We start from the raw sequence: 14,340 nt of genomic DNA, 5'->3' as shown, positions 1-14,340 counted from the left end.
CATGTTATAATACTGGTTCCAGTGTACATGCCCGGCAGTTTGATAACTCTGAGGATGATTTTGGTGCTGGGGTGTTATACATTGCATGTTAAGAGAACCGAGCAAATGTCCCCGGATGAGAGCACTGAAGAAGTATGCGACGATGAAAACCTAAGAGAAAATGGTTGCTGTGGTGATCACTGACAACGTGATGTTGGCTTGAGACAGTACATTCTACAGTAGCCTCGGCAGTGATGAAAACTGCCCTAAATAAATCACGAAATGCTAGTTTGATAATTCAAGTGCTCTTCCTGCGTTGCATCCAAAATGTGCAAAATATTTCCTGACCGGAACGACCGCAATGCGCTCATGATTGCAAAGGAAGGACTAAAGGGGCTTTGAAACACTTTTCTAAGTACTCATAGAATGGCCTCGCTAGTAAAGGACAGCGTCTCGCGAATCTCATGCCACAAAAATGTTTCAGATCCTTCACGTATTAGGAGAGGTACGATGCCGATACCCGGCTTTCTCGATCTTTTCCGCGCCACAAGCACACTGAAAGCTGCACAGGGGAGTAGCCAAGGGAGTTCTCCTTCTCTCCTGTTCTGCGGGGGGGGGGGGGGGGGGGAGCATTCAGGCATCCTACAGCGAAATACAATGAACGGGCTTCTGGCGGCAACTCGCAATGGCCGCGGTAGACTGTGCTATTCAGCACGCCGCTGACATCTCGGAAGCCATGCACAGTGAACGCAATTGTCGTACGTAGTCCAGCATTGCAAAGACGAAATGATTGTGCTGTCTTTTTGAGATCACAGACATACCGTATAGACTCGTGTAAGGGTCACGTCCGTGTGAGTGCCACACCCCCAACTTGACAGCCCAAAATTTTATGGAAGAAAATTATAACAGAGAAGCAATCGCAGTCAACGTCCTGATGCCATGCCCACGCACTGGCGAATTTTCGCGCACTGCGTACTTACGGGTCCTGCTACTAAATCCGAAGTGCTGCGCATGACCTCTGATGCAGTAGTACGTACAAGGATTGGAGGATATACACAAATCGCCAGCTGTGGCGGCATCATTGGAAGAAAATTAGCAATTACGTATTACTGACCATGTTCTTGCCAACATGAAATGAGGCAGTAGTGTCGGCAGGTCCAGCTGCTTTCTATGGCGCAGCATGAAGACATTGTGGAAGTGACCTTTTGCCGTTTTTGACATGAGATTGTGAACTCCCTGCTGCATGCAATGCCGTAATGTTTGGCTCACAGGTTCACAGCAGCCTCTATGACAGATCGGCAGCATTTTCTTACTAGGCTCAAAAAGTGTTTCAGGGACCTTTTACGTGGTGACAATGCTGGCCAGAAAACTTGCAAAATAGAGGGGTAGCTTGAAGTTCCTGTACCAGCTTTCAGTGACGCTGGATGATTTTGGCAGCATTTGTTTATAAGTAGAAAAAGATTGCATTACACTTTGCAGAAGCTGTATGTTTTTGGTGTTTGTTGACTGCAGATAAATGGGAAATGACAAACCGAAGACGGTTGAGCAGGTTTCAATAATTTCTGTGCATAAAAAACCTGCAATATGAGAAAATGTTTTGAAATCTAGTACTGGCATTGCAGTTGGAGTCTGAAGAATGTTGGTACTTGATCTTGTCTGCTGATGAATAACTCTTTTCTAGGCTAGTCAAAGGCAGTTTTATTTGAACAGTACTTTAACAGCATAATCTGACGTAGTATTGCTGTGTTCTTGATGTGCTGATTTGAAATCTGTGTATATTTAATCTTTCTTTTTACATTACATAGTTTCAAGGTTAGAGGAATTTTATTCTTGGTTACCTACCAAAGGGCATAAAGAATACTGCGAAAAAATATTGGTACATTAAAGGATCTGGAATTTAGAGAGGGTGCAACGATACAAGACAAAGTTCTACAATAATTTGGGCCAAAGTTATCAACAACAAACTTTTGACTGCAATCTTTTGTTTCTGGAGAGCGTGAATGCATGAAACCTTTCTCATCATCTCATGCTTGCTGTAGTTCTCAAAATATCTTTCGTTCCTTGTGGTTTTCACTCTTTCATCAGACTGTGGAGGTGTTCAACAAGACGTCGCTGATGATACAAAACCTGAACCCATTCACTGCATACACCTTTCGGCTCCGAGCAAAGGCATCGAAGGCGGTGCGGGAAGAGTTGTGGACCGACGACGTTGTGCTTTCGCAGACGACATTGAAAGATGTGCCTGAAGCGCCACCTCGAATATCGAGGAGCGGCTTCAAGGTGCAGAATTATCAGGAGAGACGGACCATCATGCTTAACTTTGAGGTAAGTGCGGCTCTCTTCTTTCTTAATGCTTTTATTTTCAGGTATGAATGTAGTTATATACTTGCTACCAGCGCGTGACTCGGGTTGGATGAAAAACTGTGTGAAGGTATTCAGAGGTAGTGCACGCCCGGCGTTACGGTGAAGTGTAATTGGAGTTAAACCTCTGGTTGTTGCCATCCATTTAAGGGCATATTCATGCGAATGCCCTTGGTTAGTCTCAAACTAACAAAAAGCTTACAAACAATTACAAAGTAAGACGGATTTTGCAAGTCCAACAGCAACAGGGTATAGGTGTCACACTAAGACTGCAAGTAATTGTGTCATTACATGTAATTGGCAAATGCAGAATTAAAAGAATGTGCGCTAGTTAGCCTTCATTGGTTGGTATATTTAAATTCACGATAGTACACCATCCATCTGTCTGCATCAAAGTGCGACAGTCTGCTCAGTCTCAAGCTTGAGAGCATGCTTTGTAGCTTCTGTAGCTGCACAAGACTATTATGAAAGAATAGAGGCGCCCTTCATATTTTAAAACAATCGCTAATTACAGGACTAGTGTCCGGCTGCATGGGTAAGCTTCCTGTCAGTCTTTCTGCTAAATTAACTCGGCCGGGTGCCACAATAACATGCATCAAAATGACACTCCCCTCCCCCCTCCATTTTTTTCTTTCTGTCTTTCTTTCTTTCTTTCTTTTTTTGGAAACACTTCGTCAATGGTGACAGCCATCAGATTGTATGAGACGTTGCTTCGGTTGCATGGTTGCGGACGTTACCATTACCTAAAGAACTGGCTCTTGAATTCCACTGTTGGGTTACTGGTTCTTGTATTTTGGTATGTCTGAAAATGAGTTGCATCAAAATCTACACTACGCCTGTCCAGCGATGTGAAATATTTCGGTAAAATATACAGACAGAAAAGCTGTCCGTATGGGGCGCCAGTGTTCGTTTAGTGTGCTATGTAGCACTCTGTCTCACCTAGACCTTTAGCGCCGAATATGACAGACAAAACGACAAGCACAAGCACCGGTTTGCACTTGTGCCTGTACCGAGTTTTGTCGTCTGTCACATTCTACGCACAAAGAAACCCTGTGGATTGTCAGCCAGCTTGAACCAATGTTTAGCTTAGCATCCTTTGTTGTTTTTCCTGTGTATTCTCAATGCTTTACACTAACCCACTGCTGTCCAGGTTACATGAGTTGCGCTTTATGGTTGTACTGCTCGCGGCGGAACGCAGGCACTCCCCGAGAAGAAGTGGGGCGGGGCCACTCTCCAGTACCTCATCAAGTGCTGCGAGGAGGACGTGCCGGAAGACAGCTGTGAGAACAAGACAGTGGAGATGCCTACCGTCACGTTCGACGGCCTGTTTCGCAACTCGCGCTACAACTTTCAGCTGTGGTCGCTGAACGAGATCGGGTTTTCCCGGGTTCACTCCAGCCTCCAGGTGGACAAATATGATGAACGTAAGTTCTTCAGTAGTTCTGTTAAATGAGCTAGTTGGTTGCAAGAATCTTGGTCTAGTTCACTATGGCAACAGAAACAAGATAGATAGAGGAGACGCAGAAACAACAAACGCAGGGCTACAACTGAACTTCTCGTAGAACGAGTTGATGGTTGAGGGTGAAGTTCCTATACTTGTGCATTGCAGGCTACAATAGTACTGAGGTTAACCAAACTGATGGAAGGACTGATACGTAGGATGGGGAGAAAGGGCCTCAAGATACTAAGAATTGTAGTCCAGCACTGGTGGTTGTCTACATCTTCTCTTTGTGTCCCGTTTCTATTACACTGGTAGCATGAATCAAGAAGCAAGTTCTAAAGTTGTAGTTGGAAGTTTTAGGATCCTCACACTACTGAGACAGAAAAGCAGAATACACTATACACATAAGCACTATACAAGCCTAGAATATCAATTGGATACGAAATACTTGTTTGCTCATAAAGCGGAAATTTTTTTAAATGAAAAAACATAAAGGAATAATAATTGAGAAAAAGGTGCTAAAATTTGCCTAATTTCTGAGATGCAGTTGTTGAGTGATGGCTAAAGTGCTAAGAATGCAGTGGCCCGCCCTGGTGGTGCTGATGATGTGTCGGGCATACGAGACATCAGGCGTACATGGAAAATGTATAGTCAATGGCATGGCACGTATATATAAAATTGGCCTTTGAACAGCCTCACTGGCAGCCAAGTGTCGGTGATGGTTAGTATAGAGAAGCACTAAATTACCGTATTTACTCGCATAATGATCGCACTTTTTTGTCAGAAAAATTGACGCAAAATCAAGGGTGCGATCATTACACAGGTTAAATTTCCTGCGAAAAGAAAAAAAAAAATTTTTCGTCCCGCGTTTGCTGCGGGACACTAAAACAAAAATTGAGGCCGGCAGAGCAAGCCGAACGCGATGTTTTATTATTCTCGTGAGTACATTACGTGCATTGAAACAGTTTCTTCCGTATCAGTAATGAATCATAATGTTAATATCGGCAAGTTTGCGGCAATAACATAGCCATGTCCACTTTGAGCGGACAGAAACAGATGGGCGCTCTCAGCTGCCAGTGACATAGAAATACATGGCCGGCATGCTGTGGAAACTGTGGCATCTGTCTTCACTACTATCCTAATACGGCACGTTTCCTCTAAGGGTGGGTGAATATCTTAGCTGTGTTACAAGCGTCGGCGTATGAATAGGGTACACTTTTAACGTATCAGTGTAAACGTGGCTACTATTGTTGCTGCTCGCGATTTGTTGCGTGCCCACAAGTGCAGATGAGAAGAATCGAAAGGCGCCTTTTTTGTTGTTGACAACCATTATAAAGCCTACACATAATAACGGCAAGTTTGGTTGCAGCTTTTTTTTTAGTCATGGACGTGCGGAAAGTGATGAAAATAATGAAATGAGGCATCTACTTAAGAATGTTTGGTGTGTGCAGACCGCTTGGTTTGTCTTGAGGAGTCGTTCGCGTAGCATTCGACAGATGGTAAGCGTGATCAATATTAGCTAGACTTGGCACACGACATATCGCTGCGGCAAGTTCGGGGTGCGAACATTGCACGGGAAATAAAAAAGATCGAATTTTGATGACAAAATTCAGGGGTGCGATCATTACGTGAGTGCGATCATTATTCGAGCAAATACGGTAGCTTAGACAAGTGAAGTACTCTTTCAGAACTCTATATGTGCTAATGTTGCTGTATGAGGTTGATTAATAGAAGGGAAAATGAAGGCCATACTCCAATTTTTAAATCTCTCATGCCTAAACCACACCGCCAATACATCACTGTGACATCAGCGAATTTTAAAGCAGTTTCTTGTTCTGCGCTGCAATAACACAGTAAAGGTTCTCAAAACTTGCCAAGTTTCGTCTGGCACCTTAAGAATACTACCACGCAGTCAAGTCTTTATAGATTAACACATTGACCTAGTCCCCCAAGCAGATGCCATCAAAACTTGTGATGTCACGGCGAGCTATGGTGTGAACTTCAAAGGAGCGTCACTATTTGTCATTTGTTCTTGTGCCTCTTCTGGCTTATCAAGCCTGCTTTCATGGCAAAAGTGGCTTTCTTCGTATTGAAGGGTCGTACTAGTGCAGCTCAAGCTACTTCGTTCTCTTTGGTGTGCCTTTGTTCCCAGCGTAGCGTACCGGGAAGAGGTCGTGACCACTGGCTTAAGTTTTTGCCAGGACGCATTGCACTACATTTTGCAATATACCATATGTAATTGTCTTTCCAGTGATCAACGTACCTCAGGACATAGAAGTCGTTGCCCACGGCTCTGGGAGTTATGTGGTTTCGTGGCGCGCGCCGTCCGGTCGAGTGCCTGTCCTGACTTCCTCGACTTCGACGTCGGCCGAGGAAGAGCACGCGGCTAGCTCGGAGCCACTAGGACCCGTGAGCTACACAGTGTTCTGGTGCCCGCGGATGCTGCCACGCTCTTACAGCTGCAACGAATCTCTCAAGTGGCAGAAGACGGAACTCAACACGTCCTCCATAGTGCTCAACCTCGACGCAGGCAACGTGTACCAATTTGCAGTCGCGGCACAGACTGTTGACAAGGCCTCGGAGATGCACTGGACGACGTGCGTCATTCCAGTGTCCAAAGGTGAGTCCAGCGGCAGAAGTATGTACCAAGAGAATGACTGTAGTAAAGCACATACTGTTCCTGTGCTGACTCCTTATCCTCAGTGCAGTAGCTCCTGTGTATGTGGGGCTAACATATAATTTAAATCAATAGCTATGTTTATGTTGGGCACGCGTGTACTTTGGCATATGGCCATAGTGAAGCTTATAGTGGGATGTGCTTTTGTTCATGCGATGAACAATGGCCTAATGATGGTGACGCAAGTCTCAGTAGTAAGGGGGAGTGTGCTCTCGTGCTAGCATTCTTTCTTTCACTACGGGGTCTGATATGTTCCATTCCATGTTCCTTGCAGAGCTTGAGAAGATCACGCAAGTGACATTGGAGAAAGACAGTGCCCATTCACTGCTGATGCACTGGCAACTTGAGTGCAGTGCGCTGAAGTCGTACGTGAACAGCTACCAGATCGAAGCTTGCGCAGTGTTGCCACGCCACCAAAAGATGGCGCTACATGACGCTGCTGGTGAGCCCCTCTACAAGCATTTGTCTTGTCATCCATTGGCATTAACTGAAGTGCTTGGTGCTTGCGTAATAAATTCTTTAGTTGCTTGCGTCTTTGAACATCCTGGCAGCTGTGACGAAAAGATAATACGTTGTCTCAAATTTCTTGCTTATGGGTTTTATGAAGAGCGGTGGTCCGAGTTGGTTGGCACTGATTAATCGTAGGGAAGGCTTGTGAATGAAGTGAGGGTATAATTGTGGTGGCCTTGTTGTTTCTACATTGCATATATCTCAGCTCGTAGACATAGTTAAACAGAACAAGGCACATGAGTGTTTGTGTGTCTCTTTCTCTGTCCATTTTTGTGTCTCGGCACCACAATTTATCGTAATAGCAAGGGCAGTCAAACGGGAGAAGGTGGGACATGCGGGAAACAACTAAAGCAGCACAGGAAGCATGGACAAACCCAGGCATCAATCTCTCCCACTGTCACCTTACATGTGGCATTAAAAACAAGGAAGGAAACATGAATAAGAAAGAACTGGGTGGGCAATGCAAATAATAGAAACTTTCAAATTTCAACACAGTTGACACTATTCAACTTTAGCTTTGAAACTAAATGCAAGAAATTTGATTATTCATGTTATTGTCTCAAGCACACAGGTCATAAGCTGCTTGTTCCTCCTGAATGTTCACCTGCTGTTCACCCGATCCGAGCATACCTCACCCTTTTGTCCCTTCTAAACTGACTTCGACAAAGAAATCTTCTTCCTAATATTTGTTCTGATTCAATGTTGGTTTAAGAAAATTATTTTCTTCATGTTCACTTATTTGTTTCGTTTCTTTTTTTTCGTCAGGGTGTCTGTACAGCAAATACGATCCCAAGACCTGCAGAGTTTACAACATTACCGACCGGGATGATGAAGAGCACGTCCTGGACGGGCTGTCCTCCAACGCAGTCTACAGAGCTGTCGTGAGGGCCTCGTCCAACGGAAAGCTCACAGAGGACAGCCCCGCGCAGTGTGCCAAGACCGAAGGCACTGGTACGGTGATTCAGCATTTGTAGCAATACCTCATTTAGTTGGCATAGTGCAATGTTGGGATAGTAGATGCGTAGCTGTCAGTATTAGTGGAGCAAAGTCTGAGAAAGGAAAGAAAAAAGAAACAAAGAGTGCCAATAGACGCTCATTCTGTTTGTTTCTTAAACTTTATGCCACAAACATTGACAGTATGGGTTGCCCAGCAGATGCGAGGGCCAAGGCATGGGGGACGGAGCTTTTTACTGATGTGAGTGTGTGTAGTTTGTATTGAAAAAAAGACTTCAAAGACTGCAGGGAAATGCCAAGTTAAGCTGCATTAGTAAATTAAGCTTCTGCAATAGCAAAACAGCTGTTCCTGACTTTGAAGTGCTGTGCCCAATTATACTCCTCTAGCCTTTTATCATAATGATGCACACACCCCTGGTTCTGATCGATATAATTTGTGAATCTGAAACATCTGTAGACAGTTGTGCCATCTGCTTAGAAGTTGGTCAAATTAAAATTTTACAGTAGGTTTTGATATTGTATGACAGTTGGTGTGACATTTCTTATTGACCGTTGGTGTTGCCTTAATCTCGTTTTCTGACATTGCTAAAATGATGCAAAAAAGAAGAACTTGTACGTATTTAAGATGGTGCAGAAATTCAGGAGCTTTTTCTGAACTTCCATTCAAAGTGATCTTGATTGTGGGCTGCATTCAAGCAACAATGACAGTGACGAAGCGGCCATGTTGCCTGGGGAACCTTAATTGTCATAATTAAAATGATGTTTAAATTTTTGTGTTAGGTGCAGCATGCTTTTTTAGGAGCAGCCTCTGCTTCATTCTCGTCTTGTCGGTGACCGTGGTTAATTATTTGTTTGGTAAAGGAGAACTAGACAATTTCTTTAAAGGAACCAAATGAGTCCCAATCTAGGACGGTTTGAGAATTTAAGGCCCTTTTTATAATCGTAAAGCTAACTTTCCTGCAAGGCAGTTTGCTTAATCTGTAGCGGTGTCGTCATTTTTGCAAATGGCGTGTACAAGCACAGCTTGTTTGTACTATTCTGACAAGAAAAATGTAGGCATGTCTCCCATGATGAAACCATGCACAAGAGAAACCCAGCATGCGGAGCTAGCACTTCGTTTTCATTTGAACAATAGCTGGTGCCGCAGTTAGTTCTACAAATATGCAGTGCAGAAAAGTGCACTTTTGAATTAGAAAAATGGCCTATTCCTGTGCCTGAATGGCTGGAAAATGGCCCTGAAATTTTTCATGCTACCTCCTCCTAGACTGACACATAAATCTGCCCTGGCTTGTATTTAGTGCCAGTCTGTACAAGCTGGCTATTCTGCAATATAGATTAACATATTCATGGAAGCAGGGCCTGCAAGTTCCTTTACATGATAAGCTTTCTTAAGTAGTCAAATCTTAAGGGAAACAACTTGTGAATGGTTTGTGAAAACTTGTGAAAGGATGTAAAGCACTATCAGTTACTGCTGTAGTAAGATTGCTTTTGCTGGCGAGAGACGTTGCTTTGGGGACTTTAAGCTGTGTTGGTTTATGTCGCAGTGTGATTTCTTTTGTCAGTGATGGTGTTGCTTGTGGCTACATTTCTGTGCTTGTATCTGCGTCTTCAGGGGCGGACATTCCTCTCGTGGTTGGATGTGCTGTGGGTGGAGCTGTCGGCCTGACTGTCCTCGTCTTTGTGCTCTACCTGCTAGCACGATGGTGAGATTTACAACCTTGATGGCATTCTGTTGTTTTCACCGATACTAGCCAGTTAGCGGCAGTGGGTGGGGAAGGGAAGTCCCAGGTGGGAAGCAATGCTCCAGCAAGGGTCTTCACCAGGGTAACGTTGCCCTGATGAAGGCGAGTCATTATGTTGACTTCATCCTGGGGCTTCCATTCTTCATTCGCTGTTTATCAATTCATGCCTCCATCTTCCTGTTAGGGGTGGGCAAACGTTCGAAACTCTTGAATAACGAATCGAATAGTTCCTAATCGATTCAGGCATAGAATTGAATAGTCACTATTCGTAAAGGCGAACATTTTTGGAATACCGTTCGAGTATTTCAGAACATCAACTGTGGCCAAATAAACATAAAATTGGAGCGGGAGTATGGTAAATTGTCACCTTGCAGGCATATTACGCACACAAAACATAGGAACTTGCATAATGGAGTAGGCTAAATCACTTAGATGCCCTAGTTTAGAGACTGTACAGGGATCATTCGCACTTTCTGAAGAGCCCAGTGCATCCGAAGAATCTACTTATTTTGCTTCTAAGGCTCCACTTGTGCTTTTAGTTAAGAATGCTTCATAATGTACTTCGTAATGACATAAAATTGCTAGCTTCAACAATACTGGGATGTGAACATCGTTTTATATAATTTTGATAACTGCTGCTCATTATTCAAAATCTATTTCACAAGTATTCAATATTCGATCCAGTTCGTATTCAATTTGGTCTCAAAAAGTGCTATTTGCACGTCCCTACTTCCTGGAAACACTTTGTGCTTAGATTAGCCAGTTACTGGGATTAGTTTATTTGTTTATTCGAGTACCCTCAAGGTCAAATGACATTACAAAGGGGAATGGTTGGTATGAGGGGATGTGTTGAAAGCAGTTGGTGAAACATCATTCCTGAGGCATCGCTGTGTTGTCACGTGTCGACTAATTAGCCAGTCTTGTTCATTTGCATGAACAGCGTGAAGAGCTGCTTTCCATATATAGCTTCCAATACTTTTTCCACGCATGTGTCGCATTATATGGAAACAAAGTAGAGGTTGTTTTGTGTTCATATTGTGTTCACAAAGTGTCCAATAGAGCATATTCCTCCTGCAAATGGATTTCAACTCCCGAGTTAAGGCAGAAGTGAAGTTCTTAAGACATTCGGTAGAGGTGATGCTCTACATTACAGTAATGTAACCAAGGAAATCATTACAGAGCACATGATTTAAAAGCCCTGCAGAATGTAATTAGTTGCTCAGTGGCAAATACAAATATTGTTGCAGACCATTCCAGTGAAGTGTAGTAGGCACGAGTTGCCAACCAATTATTTGGGCAATTAAATTTCTGAACCCATTACAGAGCGCCGTGCGATAATCTGAACTCAGACTCATTTCGCCAGCAAGTAGAGTAAAATAGCATTATTTTGGTTTTTATATGTTGCCGGCCCGGTCATCAGCCAGGTTGCTAGCGCCTCCCCAAAACTAAAGCTATCAAAGCTTAGTCAATCTAGTAGCCACACACTGCGTTGAAACCGCAGGCCCAGATAAGCCACGAAGTTATAAAGGCTGCATTTCTGATTTATGCGATCGGTCAGGGGAGTTCCGTTACATGCATCCTGCAATTCTTAGTGTTAATTTATGTGTAAATAGCAACGCAGTCCTGGGTGACATTTCGAAGCACTTTCAAGTAGCACCAGCTCCACCTTAGATGTCTGTGCCGACGAGGCCCTTGAGGGAAGTGCCAGACAATGACTGTTGCAAAGAAACATGCAACAATTGGCTATAACAGCACAGTGAACTTTTTATATGTTGCCAGGGACAGTAGCAGCGGTTGAAACAGGCGCCGTAATTTTGTAGTGGTGCTGTCTGCTTGATCCTATGTCACTCTATGTCATGATCCTGTTGATAACATGGTAGGGTGTTGCTCTGACCACTGAATGACGAAGCATGAAAAACGGTGAAAAGGAGCAGCATAACAAACAGTATAGCTACAAAATTATGGCCACGGGCTGTTTAGACCAAAGACAAGCACATGTGCGAACAGCGATGCGTCAGCAAACCTTGGCCGCATACTGATATGATGATTTTCGAAGATACTTTCACTTTCGCGATGTTTCGCGTGATTAGCGCCATACGTGTCAGTGGGCGACAACCTTTCTGACTGTGTTATAACCTTGCATACTTGGCATTGTACTGATAATGCCATTGCTCGTAGATTCCTGTGTGTCTTGTGCTAGTAAGCGAAATCAAAGGTATCCCCGAAGGTGTCGCCTAAGAATACGGCACACCTTTTTGGCCTCTTGTGAAATGAAGTGACCATATTTACACAATTGTAAGTCAACTCGAATGTAAGTCCACCTGTGTGTTTTTTCTCTGTCCACCAGTGACAGAGAAAAAAAAAAGAGCATACCCGTGGGCACATTCCATCACGAAAATTTATTAGTAGCTGGCACGCTCACTGGACTACTCCTCCGCATTAGTGCTGCCATCGTTATTGCTGCTGCGGTCCCACAGCACATCGCCGTCCAGCGAAATTCTGCATTTGCATACATAAGTGCATAAGTCCATGCCGAAAGTACCCAACCACACAGAGCCGTCAGGAAGGCTCTTCTCACATGTCCGGTTGGCGTAAGCTTGCGGTCTTCTGCCGCCAGCCACTCGTCCGTGTGGCGTAAGTTTGCAGTCTTCTGCCACCAGCCACTCATACTTACGGCGGAGCAGGTCTTTAAAAGGCGAAGATCCAGGCTTGTCTCATGATCATGTCCCACGTCACTGGCAGGGACCGATCACGCAATTCGGCGACGTACGCCGTAAGCTTGGCCTTCAGATCCGGAAAGCGTCCCGACTTCGGCCCGCAGAAACCTCTTAGCTTGCCGTCACAGGTGAAAATTTTGCTTCGCTGCCGTCGCCACTCTCGCACCACCCATTAAGAAACATCAGACTTGCGGCCCGCTGCGCAGTTATTTGTTTCTTCAGCGTAAAAGATGGCAGCCCTCTTCAATGCCGCTACGCCGAATGTTTAGTGGACTCGGAGCACTCATGACGACTGAGGAAGCACGGAAGTAGCACATGGCCGGCAGTCAAATCGAACGCATGAAACTAAAGAGCTACAGGGAAAGAGAAACACGCGAGCCGCGAGCGGTGTCTGCTCTTCCCTGAACTAGCGATGCTCCCCGGAAGCACCACTCTTCTGAGGGTGCTGCCGCAAATGGTACAGCGGCACTTCCATGAACTATCGACACCCCACATGAGTGCTGTGTGCGCTGCTGCAAAACTATAAAAAAATGTTGAAAAACCTCTTCCGAAAAGCGAACGAATGCGCGGGATAGCGGAAAGCTATGGGTGGGGCCGTAGAGCAGACATAAAATAGGAACTACGTTGTAGCTCCCCTGACGTCCCGTTGGTCTCGCTTTTTTCTTTCTTTTTTCTTTTCTTTTTGGTGCCATGTTTTGGTTTCGACTGTAAGTCGACCCCCCCTCCCACTTCAGATTTTCAAATTTTAAACAGAAGTTCTTACAATCGTGTAAATACGGTATTTTCTGGCAAATCTGGTCTTTTAGAACTCTGTTTATTACGGCTTATGATGTCACCGTCGAGTCCAAATTATCATTCGGCAAATACATAGCGTAAGGATTTTTTTTTCACTCAGTTCTCTTTTCTTTCTTTCTTTCCTTCCTTTTTTTTTTTTTTTTTTTTTTTTTTTTTTTTGTCATCCACTATTCATGAGCAGTGGCAAAGGTGGAAAAGAATTGCATTGGAACAAAATCTTTACTTTATTCTGGCCCTTGTCCTTACGATGCATATATCTATGGTTTAGGTGATAGCAACATAGCGAATGATTGGGTGGATTTTGTAAGCTCACCTACGTAGCTGAACACAGACATTTGGTCTAATTCACTTCGCTTATCTCTTGTAGGATGAAGAAGAAAGTTGACATGATCAAAGAGATCAAGATTCAACTTCCCGATGGCCTGGATTCTTCAGAAGCAGTGAGTTTGAAACATTTGACGGGCATAGAATGTCATCATATAGACCTAACGGAGTGAAGTAGAAGGATGATATGATCCGAAATTCTCACCATGAAGGCGTGAGAAAACTGTTTTGAGGCAGCAGAAGTGAATTTATGAAAATTTATGCTAATGCATGGCTGTACTGCTGCTCGCAAATTTGTGTGCAGTGGAAGATGGACATTTTAGTGCTTTTCGTTGCCAATGTGACGACATCCATAAATTACAGTGTGAAATGCTACTACATGGTTAGTCAAGTTGGAATTTTCACACCTTTGTTTTGTGATGGGCCATCTTATGTAGTACTTTCGTTGAAGACTGTGCCATATTAATTAATGGAAGCCGCTGCTTGTTGGGAGCTTTGGTGCTGTAAAGGCAACTTGGCAGTGAAATGATGATTTTGTGCCATGTCAACTTGCTTTTAGCCAGGTGCTCAAATTTTGGAAATTTCAATGTCACTTAAGTATTTGCCAATGAGAGCAAAGGTGCGGGGGACGACTAAGTGATGGCAATGTTGTTCCACGACCAAATATTGATGAGATATTGCACGTGCAGAGTTGTAACTTTAAGCGTGGTGTCATAGTTGGGGCAATATAAGTTTTAATCTCTCGAATTTCACTGACATATTCGTACGTGTTGTCACTACGATAAACTTTTGGTGTGATATGCTTGCACAGCTAGAAATTCCGCTGCACATGTATGTTCG

The 14,340-nt window shown here is 44.0% G+C and overlaps 1 protein-coding gene and 1 long non-coding RNA gene across 6 annotated transcripts in view; one reads left to right on the top strand and one right to left on the bottom strand.

Annotated features, from left to right (window-relative positions):
* LOC129386879 (uncharacterized) overlaps positions 1 to 14,340 on the bottom strand; it is a 243,197-nt gene that overhangs the window by 27,681 nt on the left and 201,176 nt on the right. The window lies entirely within an intron of this gene.
* LOC126539142 (uncharacterized) overlaps positions 1 to 14,340 on the top strand; it is a 232,823-nt gene that overhangs the window by 209,859 nt on the left and 8,624 nt on the right. For all 3 annotated transcript variants that reach the window (XM_072285451.1, XM_072285452.1, XM_050185881.3), the window contains 7 exons: positions 2,065 to 2,304; positions 3,539 to 3,764; positions 6,033 to 6,401; positions 6,733 to 6,900; positions 7,734 to 7,919; positions 9,535 to 9,625; positions 13,544 to 13,616. In XM_072285451.1, coding sequence (XP_072141552.1) covers positions 2,065 to 2,304; positions 3,539 to 3,764; positions 6,033 to 6,401; positions 6,733 to 6,900; positions 7,734 to 7,919; positions 9,535 to 9,625; positions 13,544 to 13,616 — 1,353 coding nt within the window. The remainder of the gene's footprint in view (positions 1 to 2,064; positions 2,305 to 3,538; positions 3,765 to 6,032; positions 6,402 to 6,732; positions 6,901 to 7,733; positions 7,920 to 9,534; positions 9,626 to 13,543; positions 13,617 to 14,340) is intronic.

This window comes from Dermacentor andersoni, chromosome 11 (genome assembly GCF_023375885.2).
Source record: "Dermacentor andersoni chromosome 11, qqDerAnde1_hic_scaffold, whole genome shotgun sequence".
Lineage (NCBI taxonomy): Eukaryota > Metazoa > Arthropoda > Arachnida > Ixodida > Ixodidae > Dermacentor > Dermacentor andersoni.
This window is presented reverse-complemented; position numbering and strand designations above follow the sequence as displayed.